The following is a 25,348-nucleotide window of genomic DNA, read 5'->3' as shown; positions in this document are numbered from 1 at the left end:
GATTTTATTTATTTATTTGACATGGGGAGAGAGATAGTGAGAGAGCACAAGCGGGGGGGGCGGGTAGCGGCAGGCAGGCAGAGGGAGAGGGAGAAGCAGGCTCTCTGCCGAGCAAGGAGCCCAATGCAGGGCTCGATCCCAGGACCCTGGGATCATGACCTGAGCTGAAGGCAGCTGCTTAACCAACTGAGCACCCAGGCACTCCTACTCATTGACACTTTAAAAGAATATTTTTTTGCTAAATTATTTGGATTTTAGTAATTGAGTTTATAATCATATAATCCCTTGAGTACCATCACTAATACTTTTTTTTTTTAATCACCTATTTTTCTCCAGGCTAGCTAAGTTTTTCTAGAAAAATCTTCCAAAGTGGGTACCATCATCATTCTTCACGTACAAGTGTGATGTCCTGATTTAATGGTGGCACTTTTAAAATGTCCTTTTAGGGCGCTTGGGTGGCTCAGTCCGTTAAGCATCTGCCTTTGGCTCAGGTCATGATCTTGGGGTCTTGGGATAGAGTCCCTGCTCAGTGGGGAGTCTGCTTCTCCCTCTCCCCCCCCACCCTGCTCATGCTTGCTCGCTCTCTCTTTCTCTCTCTCGTAAAAATAAATAAAATATTTTTTAATGTCCTTTTATAATCAAGTCCACAATTTTGAAAAGCCCATATTTCATAAACTCTTGAAATCTACGTGCAATTAAAGCATGATAAAAATACATTATTATACTTTTTCATGTGCTGGTGAGCAAACCCAAATTCAAATTAGCTTAAGCCATAATGAATTTTTACATAGAGGGAAGTTTTATTTTGGAGTGTGTCACACAGCGGAAGGGCTGCAGGGATTAGGGCCTCAGGAGCTAGAGCAAGTTACTCAACACCATCACAACATTTTCCATCCCTTTGTCAGCTTCTCTCTGATTCTCTTTGTATGCTAGCTTCATTCTGTCTACTGCAGACCAGCCACCTCATTTAGGAGGGAATATGGTCCTGGCTATCCAAGCAGTCCTTTCCATTTCAGGGTCTACAGATTCGTCCTAGAAAAGGACTCTGGCCGTGTTTGGGCAGGTTCCCACTCTTAACATTAGTCCCTGTTGCCAAGGGGTTGATAGGCTAGGCTCACGTCTTAGGCCTACCCGAGGAGAGCAGAGGATTGTGGGTGATAGGTCACCTGAACTGTGCAGAATGGAGTGCTAAACAGGCAAAACCAAAACTGTCCACTAATATGCACAAATGACATACATCCATTTGAATTTTAAGATTTATGTCTTTGTTAATGAAATAAAAGCATTTTATCTCTGTTCAGATAATTTTATGTCAGCCAGCAGGTGCCAAGAAATAGTGTTGAGACTGGATCTGCTGAAGCTCATCCTGGATCTTTTTCAGGCATCTGTAGCCTCTCCTTCTTTAGAGAAAAAGCAGGGGTCTGCAGCTCTCGAAGGCATATTTGTAGCATGTGCTTCTGTCGGGGCACCGGGCTGGCCCAGTCAGTGGAGCATTTGACTCTTGTTCTCTGGGTTCTGAGTTCAAGCTCCATATTGGGCTGGAGCCTACTTTAAAAAAAAAAGGTAGAATGTGCTCCTGAGGATAAGGGAGCTGAGGTAGCTTATAATTAGTTCTTGGGCTCCTTCTTTCTCTTCTTACCTCAGTCTGTAACCCCCCTCCAACATTCTTATATAACTTTGACCCTATTTTAGTTCATATTTACCAAGATTTTCACTGTAATTTCTCTGATGATTTCTTCAAATAAGTTCTTATGTTGTTTATATTTTATCTGAAAGTTCTTCTGACATGCTGTAGCTGGATATCTCTTCATTTTTTTAGACACATTCTTAAAGTACTACATTATTCCCAAATATCAGCACCAAAAGACAAGGCAGCATGGTAGAGTGTACCAATTACTGGTGTCAAAGTTAAAAGAAATTGGATTTGCATTCTAATTCTGTCCTAAAAGAGCTCTGTACTTTAGATAAGCCATTTAGTGTGTCATCTATAAAATGGAAGGTTGAAAGTGTTTTTCCTACATGGGATTTTTACCCCTTAAGAGCAATATATTAGTAGTAGGGATCTTTGAGTTATTTTCAGTATTTCAAGCAACTTATGAAGTATTGTACATTATTTAGGCAGTTAGACACACGGATTAATGCAAGTGCCCTTTCTTTGTTTTTGTTTGGAATTACATGAACTCAGTTTATTCAGAAGCTTTAGGTGGCTAATAAATGCATTTGAAAAAAGTTTGGTATTTATTTCATAATAAATGTGTATATAGTAGAATAATTTTTCCAAAATTTCAGATCAGGAATGGGGTAATAATAAAGATTTTGTCTTGCTGGAATGGCTGGGAACCACTTTCAAAAGGTTCTCTTCTCTCTCACTTATTTAAGTGTTAAATTGGTAATATCTGAATTATTTCTTATTGTGTTGGCTTCAAGACAGTCATTCAAGTAAGCCTGAAAAGTCTAGAGAGTTATGATATTGGTGGTAGAGCTTAAATGTCCTGTGCCCACATTCAGGAGCCAATGCACTGAAAATGTTGAAAAAGTTCTTTTCGAACTTGGACTGAAATGCATACACAAAGGCACCCACCATGAACACATGGAAATTATGCAGAAAATTTTTCTTTCAAATCTCATTCATTCATCTGCCCATTACATTCTTTCTTTTCCCACCAATCCAAAACTTCTCTGGGGAAAAGATCTGCTCTATTTATTCAAAGTAAAATATAGAAAAGTGTTATCAGTTAATGGGAAGAGTTTTAGTAAGCGGTAAAGCACTGTTTGGCTTAAGGCAAGAGTCAAGTTCTTATTGTAGAATTTGAGACACCAAGAGTTTGAGGGGGCAGATGTGATTTTTTAGAGTCTCTGAGATCATCACACTGTGTACTGCTTACTCATAATATGAACTCTGTGGGGGAAGGGTGTGGGGAGAGAGAGTGGGAAGGAGAGAGAGAATCTTTTAAATTTGATTTTTAAATCTTTATATTTCAAGCTGAAATTTACATGAAATTTTATTTTGCTAAATAGTGTCAGGCATTTAAGAAAAACACTTTAAAAAGTAAAGATCAGGGTGAGTAAATTTCATTCTTTTTTTTTTAAGATTTATTTATTGAGAGAAAGAGAGCGTGCACAGGAGCAGGGGGAGGGACAGAAGGAGGGGAAGATAGAGAATCTCAAGCAGCCTCCCAGCTGAGTGCCCATGGAAGGCAGGGATCGATCTCACAACCCTGAGATCATGACCTGAGCTGAAACCAAGAGTCAGATGCCAAGCAACTGGGCCAACTAGGCGCCCCTAAATTTCATTCTTGAAGAGCAGTGTTTGTCTATAATCATTACTATTTAGAATGAACCTTTGCATGAGATTTTTTTTTAAGATTCTATTTATTTATTTGATGGAGAAAGACACAGTGAGAGAGGGAACACAAGCAGGGGGAGTGGGAGAGGGAGAAGCAGGCTTCCTGCGGAGCAGGGAGCCAGATGCGGGGCTCGATCCCAGGACCCTGGGATCATGACCTGAGCCAAAGGCAGATGCTTAACGACTGAGCCACCCAGGTGCCCCTGCATTAGGATTTTTATTGAATTACAGGGGTAATGGTGATTTGGTGGCCAGGTATTTCTCATACTGAGCGTAGGAGTGGGACTCCCTTAGATATGTTTCAGGGCTTTGCACTGTGTTTTCTCATCTCTGCTTGCAGGATGGAGTTCCTCCACAGCCGCGAGCCGCGCACACATGTGCAGTTCTTGGAAATAAGGGCTATATTTTTGGCGGACGTGTTTTGGTTAGTGTTTTTAATGGGAATGGTATTTTTATGTGTGATTCTTCTTACAAAAATTATTTTCTGATTTTGGGGAACAAATGACTATTCAAATTATCTAGATACTAAAATGCTGTTCAGTAATAACTTTTATTTATTTTCCATCCCCTAAACAGACTATACATGAGTCATCACAGATGATTTATAAATCATATTTTAATGAGAAGAATCCTTCACTTCAGTGCATAACCAGAAAAGTTTAATTTCTGAACATCTAAATCCTGTTAGTTTAAACCCATTTCTTCCTTTCCCCCTTGACAAATTAATTGGGTAGCTCTATATTAATTTGATTAACACTTAGCATTGTTTCCCAATATATAAACTTCTTATGTTAAGTAAAATGCAGATGGTCTATTTTTAATCTGAAATAATTTTAAAACCAAAATTTTAGCCCATGAAAAATGTAAAATACAGACTAACTTAACACTTTTATTTTAGCAAACTAGGATGAATGATTTGCACTATCTGAACTTAGATACCTGGACTTGGTCTGGAAGGTAAGTTTGAGATTTAAGTATATTTTAATCGAAAGGCATTTGTGTGTGTGTGTGTGTGTGTGTGTGTCTTTGGGACCATAATCCAAATTTGAGTCTCTAGAACTGAATTAGTATCTTTTTCCTTCAGATTATATGTCTAAGCAAAGAATATACAGATTTAAATGCAGAGTTTGTTCTTTAACTAAACTAAATAAAACATGAGAATACCAGCAGTTTAAAATTGATTATGTAGGGCGCCTGGGTGGCACAGTTGGTTAAGCGACTGCCTTCAGCTCAGGTCATGATCCTGGAGTCCTGGGATCGAGTCCCACGTCGGGCTCCCTGCTCAGCGGGGAGTCTGCCTCTCTCTCTGACCCTCCCCCCTCTCATACTCTCTATCTCATTCTCTCTCTCAAATAAATAAATAAAATCTTTTAAAAAAATTGATTATGTAAAAGTACTGGTTTTGTACTAAATATTCTTGAGAACTGGTCAGTAGAAGAAATGAAGGAAGAGTTTATTGGGGCCATCACAAGTAAACAGATAATGAAGTAGGTAAAAGTCAGATTTTAATTGTAGTTCAAAATATATATTAAACAATAGCATAAATCTATTTAGCTATCACTTTAGCTGTTCATGTAATGAGATAGAATCAGAGCTATATATTATTCTAAAATAGAAATGCTATTAAAAATGAAACTGTGAAACTGCCAGAAAAAAAATTATAGCAGATTGTCTTTAAAATCTTGGCATGGAGAAAGTTTTTCTAAAGATGGTATAAACCCCAGGGCACCTGGGTGGCCCAGTTGTTTGAGTGTCTGCTTTCCAGTCTTGATCTTGGGGTCCTGGGATCAAGCTCTGCGGTGGGCTCCCTGCTCAGCAGGGAGCCTGCTTCTCCCTCTTTTACTGCTTGTGCTCTCTCTCTCTCTCAGATAAATAAATAAAATCTTTATTTGTTTTGTTTTGTTTTTAAGATTTTATTTACTTGAGAGAGAGAGCACGAACAATGGAGAGGGGGAGGGGGAGAGGGAGAAACAGACTCCCCACTGAACGGGGAGCCTGACATGGGGCTTGATCCCAGGACTCTAAGATCATAACCTGAGCTGAAGGCAAATGCTTAACTGACTGAGGCGCCCCTCAAATAAATAAATAAATAAATAAATAAAATCTTAAAAAAAAATAGAAAACTATACCAAAGTTAAAAGGCAAATTGGATGGGCGCCTGGGTGGCTCAGTTGGTTAAGCGACTGCCTTCGGCTCAGGTCATGATCCTGGAGTCCCTGGATCGAGTCCCGCATTGGGCTCCCTGCTCAGCAGGGAGTCTGCTTCTCCCTCTGACCCTCACCCCTCTCATGCGCTCTCTCTCATTCTCTCTCTCAAATAAATAAAATCTTTTAAAAAAAAAAGCGAATTGGAAAATGCAAACAAGAAACAAATTAGAAGTCATATTTGCAGCATTTTTTTTTAAGATTTTATTTATTTGAGAGAGAGAGAAAGCACCGGTGGGGAGAGGGGCAGAGAGAGAAGGAGAAACAGGCTCCCCACTGAGCAGGGAGCCCAACACAGGACTCCATCCCAGGGCTCTGAGACCATGACCTGAGGTAAAGGCAGACGCTTAACCAACTGAGCCACCCAGGTGCCCCCAAAAATTATTTTAAAAAGATGTTCAGGGGCACCTGGGTGGCTCAGTCGTTAAGCATCTGCCTTCCGCTCAGGTCATGATCCCAGGGTCCTGGGATCAGGCCCCGCATCGGGCTCCCTGCTCCTTGGGAAGCCTGCTTCTCCCTCTCCCACTCCCCCTGCTTGTGTTCCCTCTCTCGTGTCTCTCTCTGTCAAATAAATAAATAAAATCTTTAAAAAAAAAATAGGACAGTATTTGTTTTGGAATCTTAGAGGTTTATTCTGGAACTGGAGTGGTTTGCATACTTTTTTTTAAGATTTTATTTATTTGAGAGAGAGAGAGAACGAGCAGTGGGGAGGGACAAAGAGAGAGAGAGAGGAGCAGACTCCCTGCTAAGCAGGAAACCCAGTGCTTCTATTTTTCTGCCTCTATTGATATGATCATTTGATTTTTCTTTAGCCTATTGATATGGTGGATTCCATTAGCTGCTTTTTGAATGTTGAACAGCCTTGCATACTGGGAATAAGTCTTATTTGGTCATGGTGTATAATTCTTTTAATTTTTTGGATTTGATTTACTAATATTTTGGTGAGGATATTTGCATCTATGTTCGTGAGCAATATTGGCCTGTCATTTTCTTTTCTTGGGGTGTCTTTGTTTTTTTGTTGTGTTTCGTTTTTTAGATTTTATTTATTTGAGAGAGAGAGTGAGGAGAGAGAGAGAGAGCACAAGCCAGGGTTGGGGGGGAGAGGCAGAGGGAGAAGCAGGCCTCCTGCTGAGCAGGGAGCCCGATGCAGAACTCAATCCCAGGACCCTGGAATCATGACCTGAGCCGAACACAGACACTTATCTGACTGTGCCACCCAGGCCTACTTTTATTTTATTTTTATTTATTTATTTATTTTAATTAATTAATTAATTAATTTATTTATTTATTTATTTATTTATTTTAAAGGTTTTATTCATTTATTTGAGAGAGAGAGAGACCGGGAGCATGAGAGGGGTGCGGAACAGAGGGAGAAGGAGAAGCAGACTCCCCATTGAGCAGGGAGCCTGACATGGGGCTCGATCCCAGGACCCTGGGATCATGCCCGAGCTGAAGGCAGCCCCTTACCTGATTTAGCCACCCAGGCGCCCCTGCATACTTTTATTTTGAAGCTAGAGTAGCTAGCATTTTCAGGTGGAAAGAAGCTTTGGGAAGTTGTACAGCAAGTAAACCAAAGTAAAACAACAACACCCAAACCGCATAATATCCTTGAAGAAATCAGCTGAAAATATAAAATTAAACATGGGCCAACAATAAAAAGTTACAGACATGAAAATAATTATGTTGAAAAATTGAAGAAGTTATATGGGTTAAACAACAAGAATGATACGAAGTATGCACTGGGAATTAACTGGGAATTGACTTCATAATTTTCAGTCTGTGTTCTGTGACCAGGTGGAATGAGCTAAATGGAAAGATTATTATTTTTTTAAGTTTTTTTATTTACTTATTTGACAGAGACACAGCGAGAGAGGGAACACAAGCAGGGGGAGTGGGAGAGGGAGAAGCAGGCTTCCCGCCAAGCAGGGAGCCCGATGTGGCACTCGATCCCAGGATCCTGGGATCATGACCTGAGCTAAAGGCAGACGCTTAACGACTGAGCCACCCAGGTGCCCCATGAAGGCAGTTTTCTACTTTAATCTGAGAGGATCGGAAACCTTTTATTTTGACTAACATAGTAACTAGATTTTTCTATTTTTTTTTTCCCTTGCCACAGGATTCCTGTTAATGGAGAAAACCCCAAACATCGGTCATGGCATACTTTAACACCAATAGCTGATGATAAACTTTTTCTATTTGGTGGACTAAGTGCAGAAAATATTCCATTAAGTAAGTCAATTAAAGTTTAGCCTACAATTATTATCTCATTCTTTTTTCTTAATTGTATTTGATATGTAAGGTGTCTTTCTTTCTTTCTTTTTTAATTTTCTGGTTTACGTTTATCCCCAGCTGTATGCTTGTATTAAGAATTAGAAGACCCCTTTGCTTTAGTACCTTTGGCTCTCCATGTTCTCCTGTTTCCTACGTATATAGAAAAGAAAGGGTGATGGTTGAACCTAGATGAATTAAAGCCCCTTTCAACTATAATATTCTGTGATTCTGTGCCTTCCTGATTTTTGATCCAGATACTTACACTGTAGGCTGGAATGGGGATTAGAAGAACAGTCTTCCCCAGAAGGCTCTGGAAATAGAAGGTGGGAAGGCCAGTTGCTTCTCTTTTTGTTCCAGAACTCTAAAGGAAAGTGCTTAGCCAGAATCTTTAAACTCCTGTTACTGCTGATTCCAATGGCTATGGTTTTGTAATAGGGTAGTTGTTTTTTTTTTTTCTCCAGCAGTAAAATTGTGGCATCAGGATAGACAAATGACTAAGAGTATCCACTTCTTAGTTTGATAGGTTAGATGTCTTGTGTTTTCTTAACTCAGAAGTTTTCCATGACTAGAGGGGTTTTCATAAGAAACCTCATTTATGCAGTTCCATATAGGATCTGGAAACAACTTTTTATTTTTCAACAACAATTTATTGAGCATCAGCTATGCATCAGGCAGCAAACAAACTCCAAAAGCTGGTTAGAGAAACAGGAGTTTCTGGTAGGGGATGTTAGTTATTGCAGATGATTATGCTTCTCCAATTTGAAGGTTTTTAATACAAAAAGATTTGGAGTCTAATAAAAAACTGACATCTATTTGTTTCAGTAGGGGTTGTTTAATATCATGTCTTTTTGAGCTGTAATGTTTTGAATTCCTATTTGGTGTTTTTGGTCATTGACATGTGGGGAATTCCATGTCCTAACTCTTAGTTCAGTCGGTGTCCTCCTGGGCTTAACTTCTGGGTATTATATGATATCAAGAATTATTTTGGGGCTCCTGGGTGGCTCAGTTGGTTAAGCGTTTGCCTTCGGCTCAGGTCATGATCCCAGGGTCCTGGGATCAAGCCCCACATTGGGCTTCCTGCTCAGTGGAGAGCCTCCTTCTCTCTCTGCCCCTCACCCCAGTCGTTCTCTCTCCCAAATAAATAAATAAAATCTTTTAAAAAAAAAAGAATTATTTTAATTTTGTTGACTATGATAATGGCATTGTGGTTCTGTAAACTATGTATTTTTTAAAGCAATGTTTACTGAAGTATATATAGGGAAAATGACAGGAGATCTAGGATTTGCTTTAGAGTAATTGAGCCACAGGCATAACAAAAAAGAGCTAAATGGAGCACCTGTGACAAAATCTTGATAGTTGTTGAATCTGGGGTATGTGAAGGTTCATTGTCATGGTCACTCTACTTTTGTATATCTCTGAAAATTTTTGTGAGAAAATATGCATACACACAAAAGATAGTTGCATAAATGTAGCAGATAAATTTGGGAAAAAAATTAAATTTTATCCCAAAGACCTAATCTTAATTTCTGAACTGTCATAATTGCAGGTGATGGTTGGATTTATAATGTCATAACAAATGGTTGGAAACAACTTACACACTTACCTAAAACAAGACCCAGGTAAGTCTAGAAGTTAATGAATAGTAAAATAGTTAAGAATTTCTGGAGTATTAAAATATAGCACTGATTTTGTAGTGTTTGCCATTAAAATTGTAAATCATCAAGAAAGATCTTTCAAATAAGCTTGATGTTAACTAAGTAATTTAATTATCATTTTAATTATGTCTGATTGTTAGAAGTGGCCTATTCTGTTTTCATCCATATTTGCATATTTGAAAATGTTACTCTTTTAGGTAAATTATAGGTAAAGTAGGTAAATGTATAATCTTGCCTGATAATATGAAAAGGCTAAGAAATTGGAAGTATCATATAATGTTCATATTTTTGATAAGTAGACAAGAATGGGGATGGCTTTAGTAGTTACTTGTTTTTGGAAGAGGTTTTTTGCAATTTAATGAGAAAATTACTTTCATGTTGATCAAATAGATGGCAGATTATTATTTTAATTAACTGATGTATTCATTAATATGAATTTTTTGAAAAAGAAATATGTTAATTATTTGTCATATATTATAGAGTAAAAGTTGTAAAAACAATATATTATTAGACTACAATTGATCCTTGAACAACACTAGTTTGAATTGCATGGATCCACTTATTACATGGATTTTTTTTAAGAAACACAGTACTGTAAATGTATTTTCCGTATGAGTTTCTTAATAACATTTTCTTTTTTAAAATGTGAGTGTAGTTGACACACAATGTTACATTAGTTTCAGGTGTACAACATGGTGATTCAACAACTCTATACGTTAATCTATGCTCGCCATAATCGTAGGCACAGTCTGTCACCATACAACGCTACTACAGTGTCATTGACTGTATTCCGTATGCTGTACCTTTTATTCCCATGACTTATTCATCCATAACTGGAAGCCTGTATCTCCCAATCCCCTTCCCCCGTTTTGCCCATCCTCCCCACTCCCTTTTCCTCTGTCAGTCATCAGTTTGTTCTCTGTATTCATAGGTCTGATTTTGCTTTTTATTTATTTATTTGTTTTGTTTTGTTTATAACATTTTCTTTTCTCTAGCTTACTTTTAATTGTAAGAATACAGTACATAATACATATAACATACAAAATATGTATTAATTGACTTTATGCTATTGATAAGGCTTCTGGTCAACAGTAGGCTATTAGTACTTAAGTTTTGAGGAGCCAAAAATCATATGTCGATTTTCAATGCTGGGGGGTATCAGCACCCCAACCCCTGCGTTGTTCAAGGGTCAACTGTACAAAGAAAACCACATTAGTATTGTAATTCTTTTTTTTCTAACTTGAGAGAGTAGTGTAATAAAAATATATTCATGGGAAATTCAGAGTCAACACATTATAATCATTAGAGTTAGTAATAGAGTTTACTCTTCTGCATGCCATGTATTTCAGAATTTTTTTTGCTATAGATTATGTATACAAGTGTGAAGTCAACTTACTGGTATGCATTTCAGAAGTTTAATAAGTGGCAATTAAGTAACTTACCTGAGAAAAAGGCCTGAAAAAATTTGTATATATTTCAGTGTCTATATTAATATGTATAAAACATTTAGAGTTTATCATAATTACATATGTGACTCTTATATTTTCATGTGTAAAAATCCATTGGAATGTATTATTTTAGCAATTTGGATCTTTTGAAATGCATTTTTTAATTTAAAGAGTTTTATATTAAGATACGGGAGCCCAGCATTCTAGTCCTTGCTCAGCTACTACTTAGCTTTTTGGCTTTGGGAAAGTCACTTAAAGAAACTGAGCATTAATTTCTTCATCCCATGAAATGAGGGACTTGGACTGGAGAAGCTCTTAGTTCTCTTCCAGTTATTTAATTGTACGAATGCATTAATTTTGGACCAAAGTGGTAGTAAGAATATGTTTAATTTTTAAATTGCTCCTATTTTATAATTCAATCCTTAATAAGTAATTAGAGCAACACAACTATTATTAATAATAATATCAGTTAGAACTGAGCTATGTAAAGAGATTTCTTTGAATTCAGCTGATGTGTCATGTAAATAATATGCTTTATTAGAATGTTTAGGTGATAAGTTTAGAGCAGCTGTGAGAGGACATAAACTATCAGTCTGTAGACAAAACATCAGGTTGCAAGCTAGATGTCACCAAAATCAAGGCAGGAAAGGCTTTCCAGTGTTCTTCGATGATGAAGTCCAGGCCAGAGTTTCCCTAAGGCAGATAAGACAGAGGCAAATCTATCTTCAGGTATGAGGTGAGGAGGAGAACAGGTGGGATACAGTTTAGTGTAAGGAGAACGTATATATATATGTGTTTGTATACTAATTTTTTATGAGTGAGAATTTAACATCTAAATACATTTTGTGCAAACTGTTTCAAGTTATAATTTGAAATGTAAATGGCCCAATTCTCCTCTTGTAATCCTACAGCAGGGTTTCTCGACCTCGGCACTATTGACATTTTGGACCAAATTATTCTTTGTCATTAGGGGTGTCCTGTGCACTGGAAGATGTTTAGCAGCGTCTTTGGCCTTCACCCACTAGAGGCCGGTAGTACTGCCCCTCCCCCCCACACACACACCTGGAGTTGTGGCAATCAAAAATATTTCAGATATTGTCAAATGTCCTTTGGGGGCAAAAATCAGCCCTGGTTGAAAACCACTATTCTGTAGGGTGGTGCTCTCTCTTCCAGGTCTCACCTTAGTTAGAGCAAGGCTTGGTTGAAAGGCCATCTACCTAGCCACATCTCATTACCTGTATAAGTGGCTGTCAGCAAGGACCCTTTTTTTTAATGGGTCTATAAAAGAAGTCCAACAAAGTGTTGACTTACAGAGCCTCAGGTACTTCCTGACAGATCCCATGACTGTTGCCGAGGTTACATATGGCCTTCTCTCCCGGAAATTAAACGTTCCTTGTATTCCATTTCCTTTATCCAATTCCCCAAAGCCCACACCATAATCTGGGTGTCGATGAAGACTTATATCAATTTATGTTCTAACATATAAGTTGGAGAATTGGGCAGAGTAGTTCCTAAACAAAATCTCTTATGACTGAGTTCTATCCTGGGTCCCGAGTGCAACTGTCATTGAATGTGTGAGTGATTGTTTGAGGAAAGTACTTGATGTAACCAATTGTGCATAATCCTACTGTTTGCAGTTGTGGGAGTTAAGTGAAAAGGATAAATGTACTAAAAACAAGTTATGTGGTAATAAAAGAAGTGATAATGTGTAATTAGGGTGTCTGTTGCTTCAGCAATTTGGTCTATTAAGGGAAGTCATCAAAATTCTCTCAGAGTAAAAACAATGACTTTGTAAAATTCTTGATTTATCTTCTAAAATTGAGAACTTTACATGTATGTTTTTGTCCTGAGAGAGCTCCCAGAAATATTGAATTTTATCAAACATAATATTATGCTTTGTAAATAAGGTGAAATTGGAGATGACTGTGAGCTATCAGACCATTTCCAAAAGAACATTAGATGCTCTACTGTTATGAAATAATTTATTTAATAATTGAATAAATTGTGGTTTTTTGTATTTGCTTTTGTTAATTAGAGTTTTTGAGCACCCACTGGATGCAGAACACCATATTTAGGCATTTTTAAGGAGTAGCATAAAATTAGATTTCCCACGTTGCAGTGGTGTGCTGGGAAAGGGTAACAACTGCTTTCCAGGAAAAACAAAACGAAAAGCCAAATTTGTAGCATTTGCTGGTTTTCACCATGGCCAATTTCAAGCTCCCTCCATGATGGCACTGAACATGGATTTGGATAGAGACAGGCAGAACTGGTTTCCCTGAGCTGGTAAGCCACTTCCAGCACACCACTGGCAAGTTGTGATCTAAGGACCTCACGTTTGGACCTTTAGAAGATCCACATAGCAAATAATTAAAGTAGTATATAGAGCAGTTTATCTTCAAATGTAAGTGAGAAGATTATAAAAATGAGCACATAAATGTTCAAAGGTGCTAACCAGGGAGGGCAACAGAGCCAGGTTGTTTGGGTATTTGGATACTTCCTGGGGATTTTGAACCTGTGTTTAAAGTCCTGAAAGAATGATTTATCATCATAAGCATAAGAAACAGGGTGAACAAAAGCTTACAGATAGATAAGCTTTTCTCTTAGGGGACGCAAATAAATGAACTTGGCCAGAGTAGAGGGTTCATTGCGGGGGGGGGAGGGGCAAGAATTAAGAATTATGGGGAAAAGAAATAATTGTTGATCATGCATATGGGGCTAAGCAAGATGGCACAGTTGCTTCCTGACCAGGACATGTCTATGGTTAAAAACATTTGAAAAATGTTATCAGCTTAAATGTAGCTGAGAGAGACTAGAGACAGAAAAACGAGGAACAAGTCGGATATTCTGTGCCCAGGGTGATAAGTAGTGTGACAGTGTAAATGTGAAGGGATGGCCGAGTTGGGTTTGTCAGATGATGGGGAACAGAGAACAGGAAAGAAAAGTCAAAAATGTTGAAAACAGTAACATGGCAGGTAGTAATAAGAAAATTGGGGAAAAGGTCCAGTTCAGCAAGAGGATGATTAGTTCCTTTTTAATTAATTTTATTTCAGTGATAATATCTATGAGATAAAAAGGCTAGAAAAAGGTTGGGGGATATAGTAGAAAAGAGTTATTAGGGGTCATCTCCTTCATTGACGTGATTTAATGAGAAGCTAATGTTTTAGTGATTCTAGAGGAATCTTCAGAATCTTTTTTAGGATATGCCAAAGGTTCAAGTTCAATCATGCCCATTTTGAAATAGATTAAATGTGAAGTGTGCAGTTTAAAATTAACTTATATGTCACATACAGTTTCTTTTTTCATAGTATTTTACTCTGCTTATAATTTTCAATTATAGGTTATGGCATACAGCCTGTTTGGGGAAAGAAAATGAAATAATGGTATTTGGTGGGAGCAAAGATGATTTACTTTCCTTGGATACAGTAAGAAAATTTCATATCTAAATATTTCCTCTGAGTAGTTTTGTTATTCAAACTAAAATTGTTGATAGTCCCACACTGCAAAATATGGAAGAATATGAAGTGTTACTCTGTAGTGTGATTAATCTTCAGAATGAGTGGCTTTTGTGAAGTATTTCAGGGTATTTTGAGTTTACAAATCAAAATAGGTCTATTAACCTCATTAGTCAAATTATTAAGAAAAGCTTTTAAAGGATAACTCTTCCTTTTCTCTTTGAGTCTCACCATAGTATGGGTGTTTATAATTGTATTAAATTAAAATATTAGCAAGTTATAATTGATATTTTATAAGAATATATATAATGTATATGTAAAAATATAGTAATAAATACTCATGAAGTTTGCTACCTCACTTAATGACTAGAACACCAATGCTAGCTTCTCCCATCAAGAGGAAAGTAGCTTGAAATTTTAAAGTGTAGTTTCTTTTTACTTTATGTGTCTTTTGCCACTGCTTTACCCATTTTATATTTAAGATTAAAGCATTCCAGTTTTAAAATTTGATAAAACTAAGGTCAAAGAAATAAATGAGTAGCATTTGGAGAGTATTGTTCTTTCACTCCTTGCACCTTGGGGAATTCAGAGCAAGGTGGCCATGCTCCTACTGTGTTGTGATGGGACAGGAGCTCAGGATTGGTTGCTCTGGTTTGTGGAGGACGTTTGGGAACAGCGGAACTCTGAGCTGGCAGGGACAGGAGGCACCAGCCAGAATCCAGCCACATTGGGGCCAGTTCTCTCCCTGACATCTTTTCAGACATAGTTATCTCTGGAGTTGTGCCTGCCAAGCAGCGAAACCTGAAATGAGCTGGCTTCTCTCCAGGGGATTTGGTTTACTTTATAGTTTGGAAGCCTCCAATTTAAACATTACGTACATTGAAAATTTTAGAACTTTCTTTGGCTGAGAATTCAGTGCTTCAACAAAAGATTAAAACCACGACTTTGCATTTAATTAAAAAGCAAATTTTGTGGTTTCTCTTCTTTTTCTTGGCACTAGAAGTTGGTAGGATAGAGTTTATCATTAAAATAGGAATCCTGATTAAAATCATGATCATAAGGTATGAAATTTTAAAGACTTATTTGAAAGGATTAGGGACATTTTTCTGCTGATTCTTCCACATTAACTTTTAGATGAGAGAATCATTCAAAAAATCTTCTGGATCTGAGATTTCCAAATGAAGAATTCCCAGGGAATCCTGGGACCATTTGGAAAAGAGAGACAAGATAAAGAGATTTTAAAGTAAGAGTCATTTGGAAGAGGAAAGTTCTGCTTAAAAACAAAAAAGCTTGAAAATCACTACTTTTCTCATTTTGAACTCACTGTTCTAAGAGAAAAACATGTACCTGAGTTTTAAATTTGCAATTGTATAGGTTGTGGTTAGGTAAAAACTTGGTCACTGAGAAATGGTAGCAATGTACCCGAAGTTTGTGTGGCTAGCAGGTGTGTGTCTGTATATGTATGGGGTGTGTGTGTGTGTGTGTGTGAATAACTAGAGGGAGAGAGATTTATTTGCTGCTGTACATAACCTCTTTTACATTTACAAAATAAAAATATTAAATTATTAATGCATTTTTATTCTTTTAAACACCTTGATAATTCTTTTTTTATGTTGATTAGGGCCACTGTAATGATTTATTGATCTTTCAAACACAGCCTTATTCACTACTCAGGTAAGTAAATTCATTTTATATATATATATATGCTATATACATATATACATATATATATACATATATACAAAGGAAGATGAAAGAAATTATCATATCTTAATAGCATATACATATATTGCATATATGTATATAGCTACATGCTATATACGTATATATGCTATTATATATATATAGCTGTATACATATATATATGCTATGAAGCTATGATATGTATATGCTATTAAGATATGATAATTTCTTTCATCTTCCTTTTTGGGAAGTGTGATAATTTTTCAAGTAGTTTATGATTTGAATTTAAGAAAATGTTTACATCTTCCTAAAAGTATAATCATATTTGTAATAGTGAACCATACACAAATGTAATTTTTAAAAATTAAAATATACAGTACAATCATATTTTTATTTTGTGCATAAAATTGCATTTAGTTCATATGGGAACATTAAACATACTGTATTTCCTTGATTCTAAGCCTGAAATATTTCATATTTTAACTTTTCTGAAATCAGTGTGTGTCTAATAATAGACACACATATATATGTATTTAATTTAGTAGAATTTCTTTTTTTTTAACACCAAAGCTGTTATTAAATTGGTGGCATGACTTATAGTGTCTTAGCTCATACACTCTTGCTTTAAAAGGAGTATATACAAGGTTTAGTTGGAAGATTGTGGAAAAAAATCCCTGTTTCTGCCTGTGAGGGTCAGGAGGAAGGATCTGAGTGAAGTAGAAGTTGCCCAATGACCAAGTGTGGTTTTTTAAAATTTTTTTTAAGATTTTATTTATTAATTTGAGAGAGAGTGAGTGAGAGAGAAAGAGAGAGAGAGCACACGAGTAGGAGGAGGGAGAGGGAGAAGCAGACTCCTCACTGAGCAGGGAACCCGATGCGATGAGGGGACTTGATCCCAGGACCCCGAGATCATGACCTGAGCAGAAGGCAGACACTTAACTGACTGAGTCACCCAGGTGCCCCCCAAGTGTGGTTTTTTTATGCAGGGGGAATAACATGGGTGAAGGCATGTGAGAGAGAAGCTGACATGCTAGATGTCGAGTGGTCTGTAACATCCAGACATTCTACAACTTGAACCATTTGAAAACCACTGGACCAGCTCACACTGGACCATCCTAATGTCTTAACTGCGCCTTCTGTTATTACAGTGGTTCCTTCTGTTACTTCATGTTAGAATCTCATAGGGAACTTCAAAAAGTATTGAGGCCTGCGTTCCACTCCCACATGTTATGACTTAATTGGTCTGGGGTGTGGCCTGAACTTAGGAATTTTTGAAAGACCCCAACATAATTCTAATGTGCAGGCAGGGTTTGGAAATTGCTGATGTCAAGATTAAACTGTCTTGTATCATTACTTAACTTTCGCTGTGAACATAACTCCTTTACCTAAGTAGATTGCAAGTTCCTTATATGCAGGGATCAAAAAACATAGTATTCAAGTGCCTACCATGAGAAGGCACTATGCTATGAAGTGAAAAGTCATGCTCTTTCCCTTAAATTGCTAGTAATATAGAAGGCAGGCTTTCAACAAGTATAAAAGAAAAATAAAATTGCTTTAAGAGAAGCATATACAAAGTTAATGAGACTACTGGCAAAAAAGACCCTCTACCCATGTGGTTAAGATGGTGAGGGTAGAGGAGTATTTGCAGAAGAAGAAGAGTTTGAGACAATTTGCTACAAACAAGCAGTGCAAGGGTGTTAGTACAAGATATACAAGTATGGTATGTTTTCGAAACTGAATTCTTGAGTGTTCCTAGACATAAGCATGAGGTGGGGAGTTGGACAAGAAATCAGAAACCATATATCATCTAGAGCCTTTGTGTTTCATGCAGATGAGTTTACATTATCTTGTGGGAGATCAAGAAGCATTGAAAAATTTGGAGCAGAAGAATGAGATGATCATATTACAAATTAGAAAGCTCCTTTGAGAACAATGTGGATAAGAGACTGGAGGGATATGTGACTGTGTAAGGAAAGTAATAGAGTCTTGCAGTGATCAAGCACAAAGTGTGGGGCTGACCTTGAAAGTGGCCATGGAGCTGGAGAAGGGATGGAGATAGAATGGGCTTGGTAGGAAAAGAAGAGGGAAGAATTAATAATAGAGAATCTATGAAGAAGGAAGTGCGTTTGAAGGTGGGATAGCGTAGAAAGATGAATTTGGTTTGGAGTCTTTTGAGCTTGAAGTACTTATGGTATCTTTAATGGAGCTATTCATTAACTAGTTAAATATATGGAGAGGTGTCTGGGATAGACATAAAGAATCATTGGAAGATAGGGGCTCCTGGGTGGCTCAGTTGATTAAGCGTCCAACTCTTGATGTCAGCTCAGGTCTTGGTGTCAGGGTTATGAGTTCAAGCCCCATGTTGGGGCATGGAGCCTACTTTTAAAAAAAAAATCATGGGGATGCCTGGGTGGCTCAGTCAGTTAAGCGTCTGCCTTCAGCTCAGGTCATGATCCCAGAGTCCTGGGATTGAACCCCACATTGGGCTCTCTGCTCAGTGGAGAGTCTGCTTCTCCCTCTGCCTGCTGCTCTGCCTGCTTGTGCACGTGCTCGCTCGCTCGCTCTCTCTCTCTGTCAAATAAGTAAATAAAATCTTAAAAAAAAAAAAAGAATCATTGGAGTCTAAATGGGCATGTGTTAGCTCTGCCAAGAAGAGTTTTGAGAGTAAGGATGAAGCCAACAACTGAGCACTAAGAACTCACAACATCTGAGGAGTTGGAGGAAAAGCGGCACGGGAGAATGAACAGGGAAGTGAAAGGTGAACCAGGAGATAATGGGAATGCGAAATGGAGGGAGGAAAGAACTGAAGACGGAGAGATTACTTACTGTAAAGAGGTCCCAGAATATCTGGATTGAAAAGTGCCCTGGTGTTTGGCCGTAATCACAAGGATCAATGTGTGGTTTTTTTAAAATTTTTTATGACCAATGACCAAGTGTGGGTTTTTTTATTTTTTTTAAGATTTTATTTATTAATTTGAGAGAGTGAGTGAGAGAGAAAGAGAGAGAGAGCGCACGAGTAGGAGGAGGGAGAGGGAGAAGCAGACTCCTCACTGAGCAGGGAACCCGATGCGATGAGGGGACTTGATCCCAGGACCCCGAGATCATGACCTGAGCAGAGGTCAGGTCATGATCTGAATCACAAGGATCATTTCTCCAAGGTCCACAGGAAGGGTTGAGCAGCAGGGGTCTGAACCACACAGGTTCACTTATATACAGGTTTTTTTCCAATAAATCCGCACAGCACTGTAAATGTATTTTCTCTTCCCTAGGATTTTCTTTCTTTCTTTCTTTCTTTTAATATTTATTTATTTGAGGGAGAGAATGAGTGGTGGGAAGGGCCAGAGGGAGAGAGGGAGAAGCAGACTTCCCGCTGAGCAGGGAGCAGATGCGGGGCTCGATCCCAGGACCCTGGGATCATGACCTGAGCGGAAGGCAGACGCTTAGCCGACTGAGCCACCCAGGTGCCCCTTCCCTAGGATTTTCTTAATAACATTTCTTTTTTCCAGTTTACTTTATTGTAAGAATACAGTATATAATATATAACATACAAAATGTTTTTAACTGTGTTATCCATAAGGTTTCCAGTCAAGAGTAGGCTATTAGCGATTAAGTTTGGGGGCAGTCAAAAGTTAGTGTGGATTTTCTACTGCTTGGGGCCTGGGTGCCCCTAACCCTCTCGCTGTTGAAAGGTGACTGTATTTGTTTATATGCTGAGAAGCGGCAGCCAGTTGTTGGAAACGCAAGAAAATGAAGGAAAAATTGTCAGAGTAGGGTCTTGAGAAGGTGGATTTTAGTCAACAGGTAATTGAATTAGTTGTTGAGGAGAAGATTACTGTAAAATAATGAGGGAAGTAGGACTATGAAGGCAGAGGACTTCGTTGGCTGGAGGGTGGGGGACAGGGCGCTGAGAAAGTTTTCGTTGCCAGTCGGGGAAGAAAGAGAAGAGGTGAGGATATGAACTTACGGGGCGGGGGGCGGAGAAGAAGGGTAAGGGAAAGACTTGGAACCGCGGCCGCAGCGGCTTCGAGAAGGTCCGGACTAGGGCCCGGCTGAGGCGGAGGAGGGAAGAGAACCCGCAGGGACGCCCGGCTGCCGAAGCGCGCTCTGCTCCAGCGGCACGAAGCTGCCAGGTGGCCCGCGCGGGAAGGACACGGTGCCAAGTGTCTGTCCCTCCCCGCCCCCCCACTTGACATTAGCCGGGATGGGGTCGCCGAGGCATGGCGGGGAAGGGGAGTAAAGTTGCTGGCAAGAGAGTGAAGTGTGGACGGACCGGGCAGGGTAGGAAAGGAAGCTAAAGCCGGAGGGGCGGTGGTGTGCGGAGAACCGGGGCGAGCGCGGGGAGCAAGGGAGTGCGCGGATGAACCGCACCCCGGGCTGTGGGGCAGGTGCAGAGCGTGGAAGGGGAAGATTCCAGAGGCGGTCCCGAGTGAGGCTGGAAAGACTACAACGGGTTTTCCGCACGAAGTCGGCGGGGACGGGGGAGAAGGAGCGGTTAACAGTGGCGACCCCCGAGGCGAAGTGACGCAGCCCGGGGCCCGCGGGAGGAGCGAGAGCCGCGGCGGGGGCTCCGGGTCCGGACTCGCCGAGACGCGGGCGGGCTGCAGGCCTCTCTAGAAGGCTGCACAGAGCGGCGTGCCGAGAGAGCAGTTCGAGCGGGGACGGGAAGCCCGCGGGGGCAGAGGTGTTTGCAGACACGACTGGGGTTCCAGAAAGCACGGAGTTTGGGTGGGCACATGAACAGCGATGGGGAAGATGCCCCAGCAGAGCAATGAGGGAAGCCGATAGGACCGAGAGGATGGGCTTGTGTTGGAGGTTGGGACGGAGGCGGACCCTCCGTCAGGCTCCTTGGTGGCACCCTTGGCCCCTAGTACCGTGCTTCCCTGAGTGCGTATACACCGTTCTGATGCTGAGCCTATTCCAATGCATCGAAACTTGAATATAAAAGGGGCGCCTGGCTGGCTCAGGCGGTGGAGCGTGCGACCCTTCAGGTCGGGGTTGTGAGTTTGAGCCCCACCTTGGGTGTAGGGATCACTTTAAAAAATCTTTTTTTAAAAAAAACCTTGAATATAAAACTAAACCTTGAATATGGCAGGAATTTAAACACAGTGGTATTTCTGTGTGAAGCATATCGGCCACACCCCGCAGTCCACAGTGTAGCCAGAGCCATCTTTTTATTTTAAATTTTCAGTCAGAAAACATTAGCACCAGTGTTGAGACACTGGGAAAAAACAAGATGAATAGGATGGGGCTCCTCAGCTCAAAGAACCTACATGGTCTGATGTATTTGTGGGCTCACGCTCATCATACATTTGGTTGCATGCATAGTTTCAAAAAGAAATACCTCAATTATTTATTCTGATAAAAATAAGATGCATTTAACAAGAAAATTCATACAATATGAAAAATATATGGTAAAAAAATGAGCCGTCACCTATAATGATCATTGTTAAGAGTTTGATGTTTATCCTCCCACACTTTAAAATGAAAAATGTTGGGATTTAACCATGCTAAGAGGTCATTGGACCCTTAGCAAGAGCAGTAGACACAGGGGTGTGTGTGTGTGTGTGTGTGTGTGTGTGTGTGTGTAAGATTATGCATCCTGTTTATAATCTGCTTTTGGAACTCATATGGTGGATATATTTCATGTAGATATCTAATCATTCAGTGATTTATAGATCTATATTTATGTTTGTAATGACTATACAGTCTTCTATTTCATGAAAGTATAGTTTACTTACTAGTCTATTAATATATATTTAGGATATCTACAGTTTGGGGCCATTATAAAAAATTACATGTATAATATTCTTGTATATGCTTTTGGAAAGCTTGCATATCTTCTCGGGAGGAAATTCCTAGAAGGGATGTTGGTGGATCAGGGCATATGCACATTTTATACTGTGATGAGTCAGTGGCTCCCACTGCCCTTAGACAAACTGCAGATTCCTCACCATGTCCCCCCACCCCCCCCACATTCTGCCAGAGCTGTACTTGAACCTCTCAATTGCAGTTTCTGTAATAAATCTTAATTTCTCATTTCTAGGGCTTTGCAGGAGTGGTTCCTCTATCATGGAATACTTTTATTTAATTTGTTGAACCCTCAAGGTCTCAGCTTGGACATCCCATCTGGAAGTTTCCCTTGCTGCAGTTGTCTTGGTTATTCTTCCTCTTTGAGTCCCCTAGAACCCTGTACCCGTCATGGAAATTTTCTGTTTTCCCAGTCACAGCACTATTTATCTTCACTAAATTGTAACCTCCTTGAAAGTTGAAATAGTGGGGGGCGCCTGGGTGGCTCAGTTGGTTAAGCATCTGCCTTCTGCTCAGATCATGATCCCAGGGTCCTGGGATCGAGCCTGCTCCCCCCCAGGGCTGCCTGCTCCCCCCCCAGGGCTCCCTGCTCAGCAGGGAGCCTGCTTCTCCCTCTCTCTCTCTGCTCCTTCCCCCACCTCTCCCCCTCGTGCTCTCTCTCTCTCTTTCAAATAAATCTATTTTTAAAAGTTGAAATGGGGATTTTCTCAAAATTGGGCTTCCTCCTCCTAAGTGTACACAAATAAATATTTGTTGAATCAGTGAATGAATAGTAATGACGGAGTCCATCTCCTCATCTGACTCTTCCCTTCCCCCCATCATGGATGTGGACTGGTTTCGGGAGCTCTTGTGTTACCAGAGCAGCAGAGTTAAGTTTACATCAGGCATAAGATTCATGTTGTTCGCTTGTACTTCTCCTGTATCTGTGTAGAATATTTTCACTCTCCTTACTTAGAGTTTTCACAGAGTAGAGAGAAAAGGCTTCATGAAAGTATAGAAGAAGATATAAATAGCTAGAGTGTAAGTCCTTATAAAGTGCCAACTGAGGTTAACTACAGCAGAATCAAATGAATCTATCTTTAAAACTTTTTGAAAAGATTTACTTACCTTTTTGATTTAAAGTTTATTTGTTGAAATAGATGCTTCTTGATAGTTCTCATTCAAGTTTCTTTTGGTTTTAAAATACAAAATCCTCTTCAACGTAGCTTAAGATAAAAAGGGAACTGTATTTGGAAGGACACACTCTCTAGGAGAATCAAAGGGGACAAAGTGAACACGGGGCCCCCGGAAGGGGAAGAGCTCAGGTGGCCTCTTGTGGGCTCTTTCTATATTGCTGTTCCATTCATTCGTCTGCCCAGACCTGCTGTCTGGGTCAGGGTAAGTCAGGTGTACCAGTGCGGTGGGTTACGGCACTGGCATGGGGGGGGACGGGTCCTGTGGCATGAACATGGATGTCAGATACTTCATCTTGGGGTGATGGAAGAAAAAGATAGTTCTCAGAGAAGATGAAGTGGTTAGTGGACCGGAAGGATAAGTGAAAAACGATCTGCTATAGACTAACCTGCTTTGAAATTAAGTCTGAATCTTTTCTGCTTAAATAACATTATGCGTGGTGCGTGGTAAGTTGCAGTTGCTGTTTCCATTGGATTTTGGCCAGATATGGCCTCTGTGCTATAAAAATGTGTAATTACTGTGGTGCTCTGGGAAGAACATGTATCCTATCGTGTTCCAAACACTACAGAGGAAATACATTATCATGTAAAAATTTTATAATGATTTTTATGAAGAATACTTATGTATAAATATTTTATAACTTCAGGTTCAAAAACTGATAATTCTGTTATGTTTTATTTACAGGTCATGCCTTGACTGTATTGGCAAAAATGCCATAATTTTAGAAAGTCAGATATCTTTATTACCTCCTAAACTTCTGCAGCAAGTACTCAAAAAAATAACATTTTGGACTGCAGCTAATCACCGAGAAGAACAAAGAGCCCAAAAAGAAGAAACAGAAAATAAGTATCAGTGGATCACTAGCAATTAAATTGTTATATACTCTATATATTTAATATGTGTAAACATTTTAATCAGACTGTGTATTCCCCCTCCCCAAATTGGAGGCTTTATTTAGAAGATAAAATTTGAAACAAAAATGCTATGTTAAAGTGATTATATGTCATGGAATATATGGGAATAAGATGTTAACGGAAGATTAATTTGTATTTATAATTGTAAACTAATTTCCTAGTAAGCTGCAGGAAGAAATATACTTTCTGAAAGTAAGTACAGTTGTAAGATATTTTTAACTCACTGTATACTCTTTACTGGGAAGTTTATATGAATTTCAGGAGACTGAGAGATTAACTCAAGGACTGTAGAAATCCCCCAACATAATAATAGATAAAAACACTATACATCAGCTTTCGGAAAGAATGGATTTTCTCAAGCCAGTTTGAAATTATCTACAGCTTCTTATTAAATAACCCAGTTATTTAAAACCTTCTCCTTGAATAACTGATCCAGCTGGGCAAATGATAAAATGGGCAAACACTGGTATGTGTTTAGTATGGGCCTCCTGCCCTTCAGTGCTTACCTAGCAAAGTCTCTCGTTAAGCATCATCATAACTTTTCCTCACCTTTATTTGAGTAGTGGAATAAACGTCTTCAATTGTCTTTCCATTACCCCTAAGTTGTTAGTTTGTCCAAATTTATAGATATAAAGACCATATTTTAAAGTGTCTAAAGTGGAGGTTTACTTAACCATACAGACTTTGAAATATTGAGAAGCAGTAGATGTATTAACTTTTCAGACACGTTAAAATATATTTTTGCCTTGGGAGAATGCTCCTAAAGTAGTTTTTGTAAGTAATGAAATGGGATGGTATCCTAGTAATTTATGTGTATAGAAACCCTGCTCTTTGGCCCACACCACTCTACAGAGCTGGTCCTCAAGACTCACGATATTGGAAATATGTTCTCTTCCCACTGATTGTCAGTATTAACTGCCCTACAGAAACGGCACACTGTATTTATCTTTATATTCCTTAAACTGGTACTTTTACCATAATTAAGAAATTACTCATATTATCATTTATACCCTTCCATTGAATTACTAATAACAATGAATTATTAAAAAGCTCAGTATATGAAATTATTCTCCATAATATCAGCATTCAAGCTCTCTCTAAAATTTAAAATGTTAGAATATATTTCTATATTGAAATAGATATGTAATTTATAATAATTATAGTAGCTCATTAAATTTTACAGATATATTTTATATATACTGTATTTTAGATGTGTAAAGCTTCTATTTATGTATTGAAATACTTTGTGCTTACATTTTATTATACGAACTATATAGATTTACTATTTTCCTAGTTTTGTTAGTGTGAACCAGTCATTAGAGTTGATTGTGCAAACAATATTTCAGTGTAAGTTTTCTTTTCTTTCTTTCTTTCTTTTTTTTTTTTTACTATTT

General features: G+C 38.8%; 1 protein-coding gene across 1 annotated transcript in view; it reads left to right on the top strand.

The window, feature by feature from the left end:
* The window catches only part of KLHDC1 (kelch domain containing 1), a 47,981-nt gene extending 23,538 nt beyond the window's left edge, over positions 1-24,443 (top strand). Inside the window, exons 7-13 of the mRNA XM_044918199.1 lie at positions 3,687-3,770; positions 4,245-4,303; positions 7,667-7,779; positions 9,368-9,440; positions 14,262-14,346; positions 15,998-16,050; positions 23,725-24,443. Of these exons, the coding sequence (XP_044774134.1) occupies positions 3,687-3,770; positions 4,245-4,303; positions 7,667-7,779; positions 9,368-9,440; positions 14,262-14,346; positions 15,998-16,050; positions 23,725-23,911 (654 nt within the window). The 3' untranslated portion in view covers positions 23,912-24,443. The remainder of the gene's footprint in view (positions 1-3,686; positions 3,771-4,244; positions 4,304-7,666; positions 7,780-9,367; positions 9,441-14,261; positions 14,347-15,997; positions 16,051-23,724) is intronic.
* Positions 24,444-25,348: the final 905 nt, after the last annotated feature.

This window comes from Neomonachus schauinslandi, chromosome 9 (assembly GCF_002201575.2).
Source record: "Neomonachus schauinslandi chromosome 9, ASM220157v2, whole genome shotgun sequence".
Lineage (NCBI taxonomy): Eukaryota > Metazoa > Chordata > Mammalia > Carnivora > Phocidae > Neomonachus > Neomonachus schauinslandi.
This window is presented reverse-complemented; position numbering and strand designations above follow the sequence as displayed.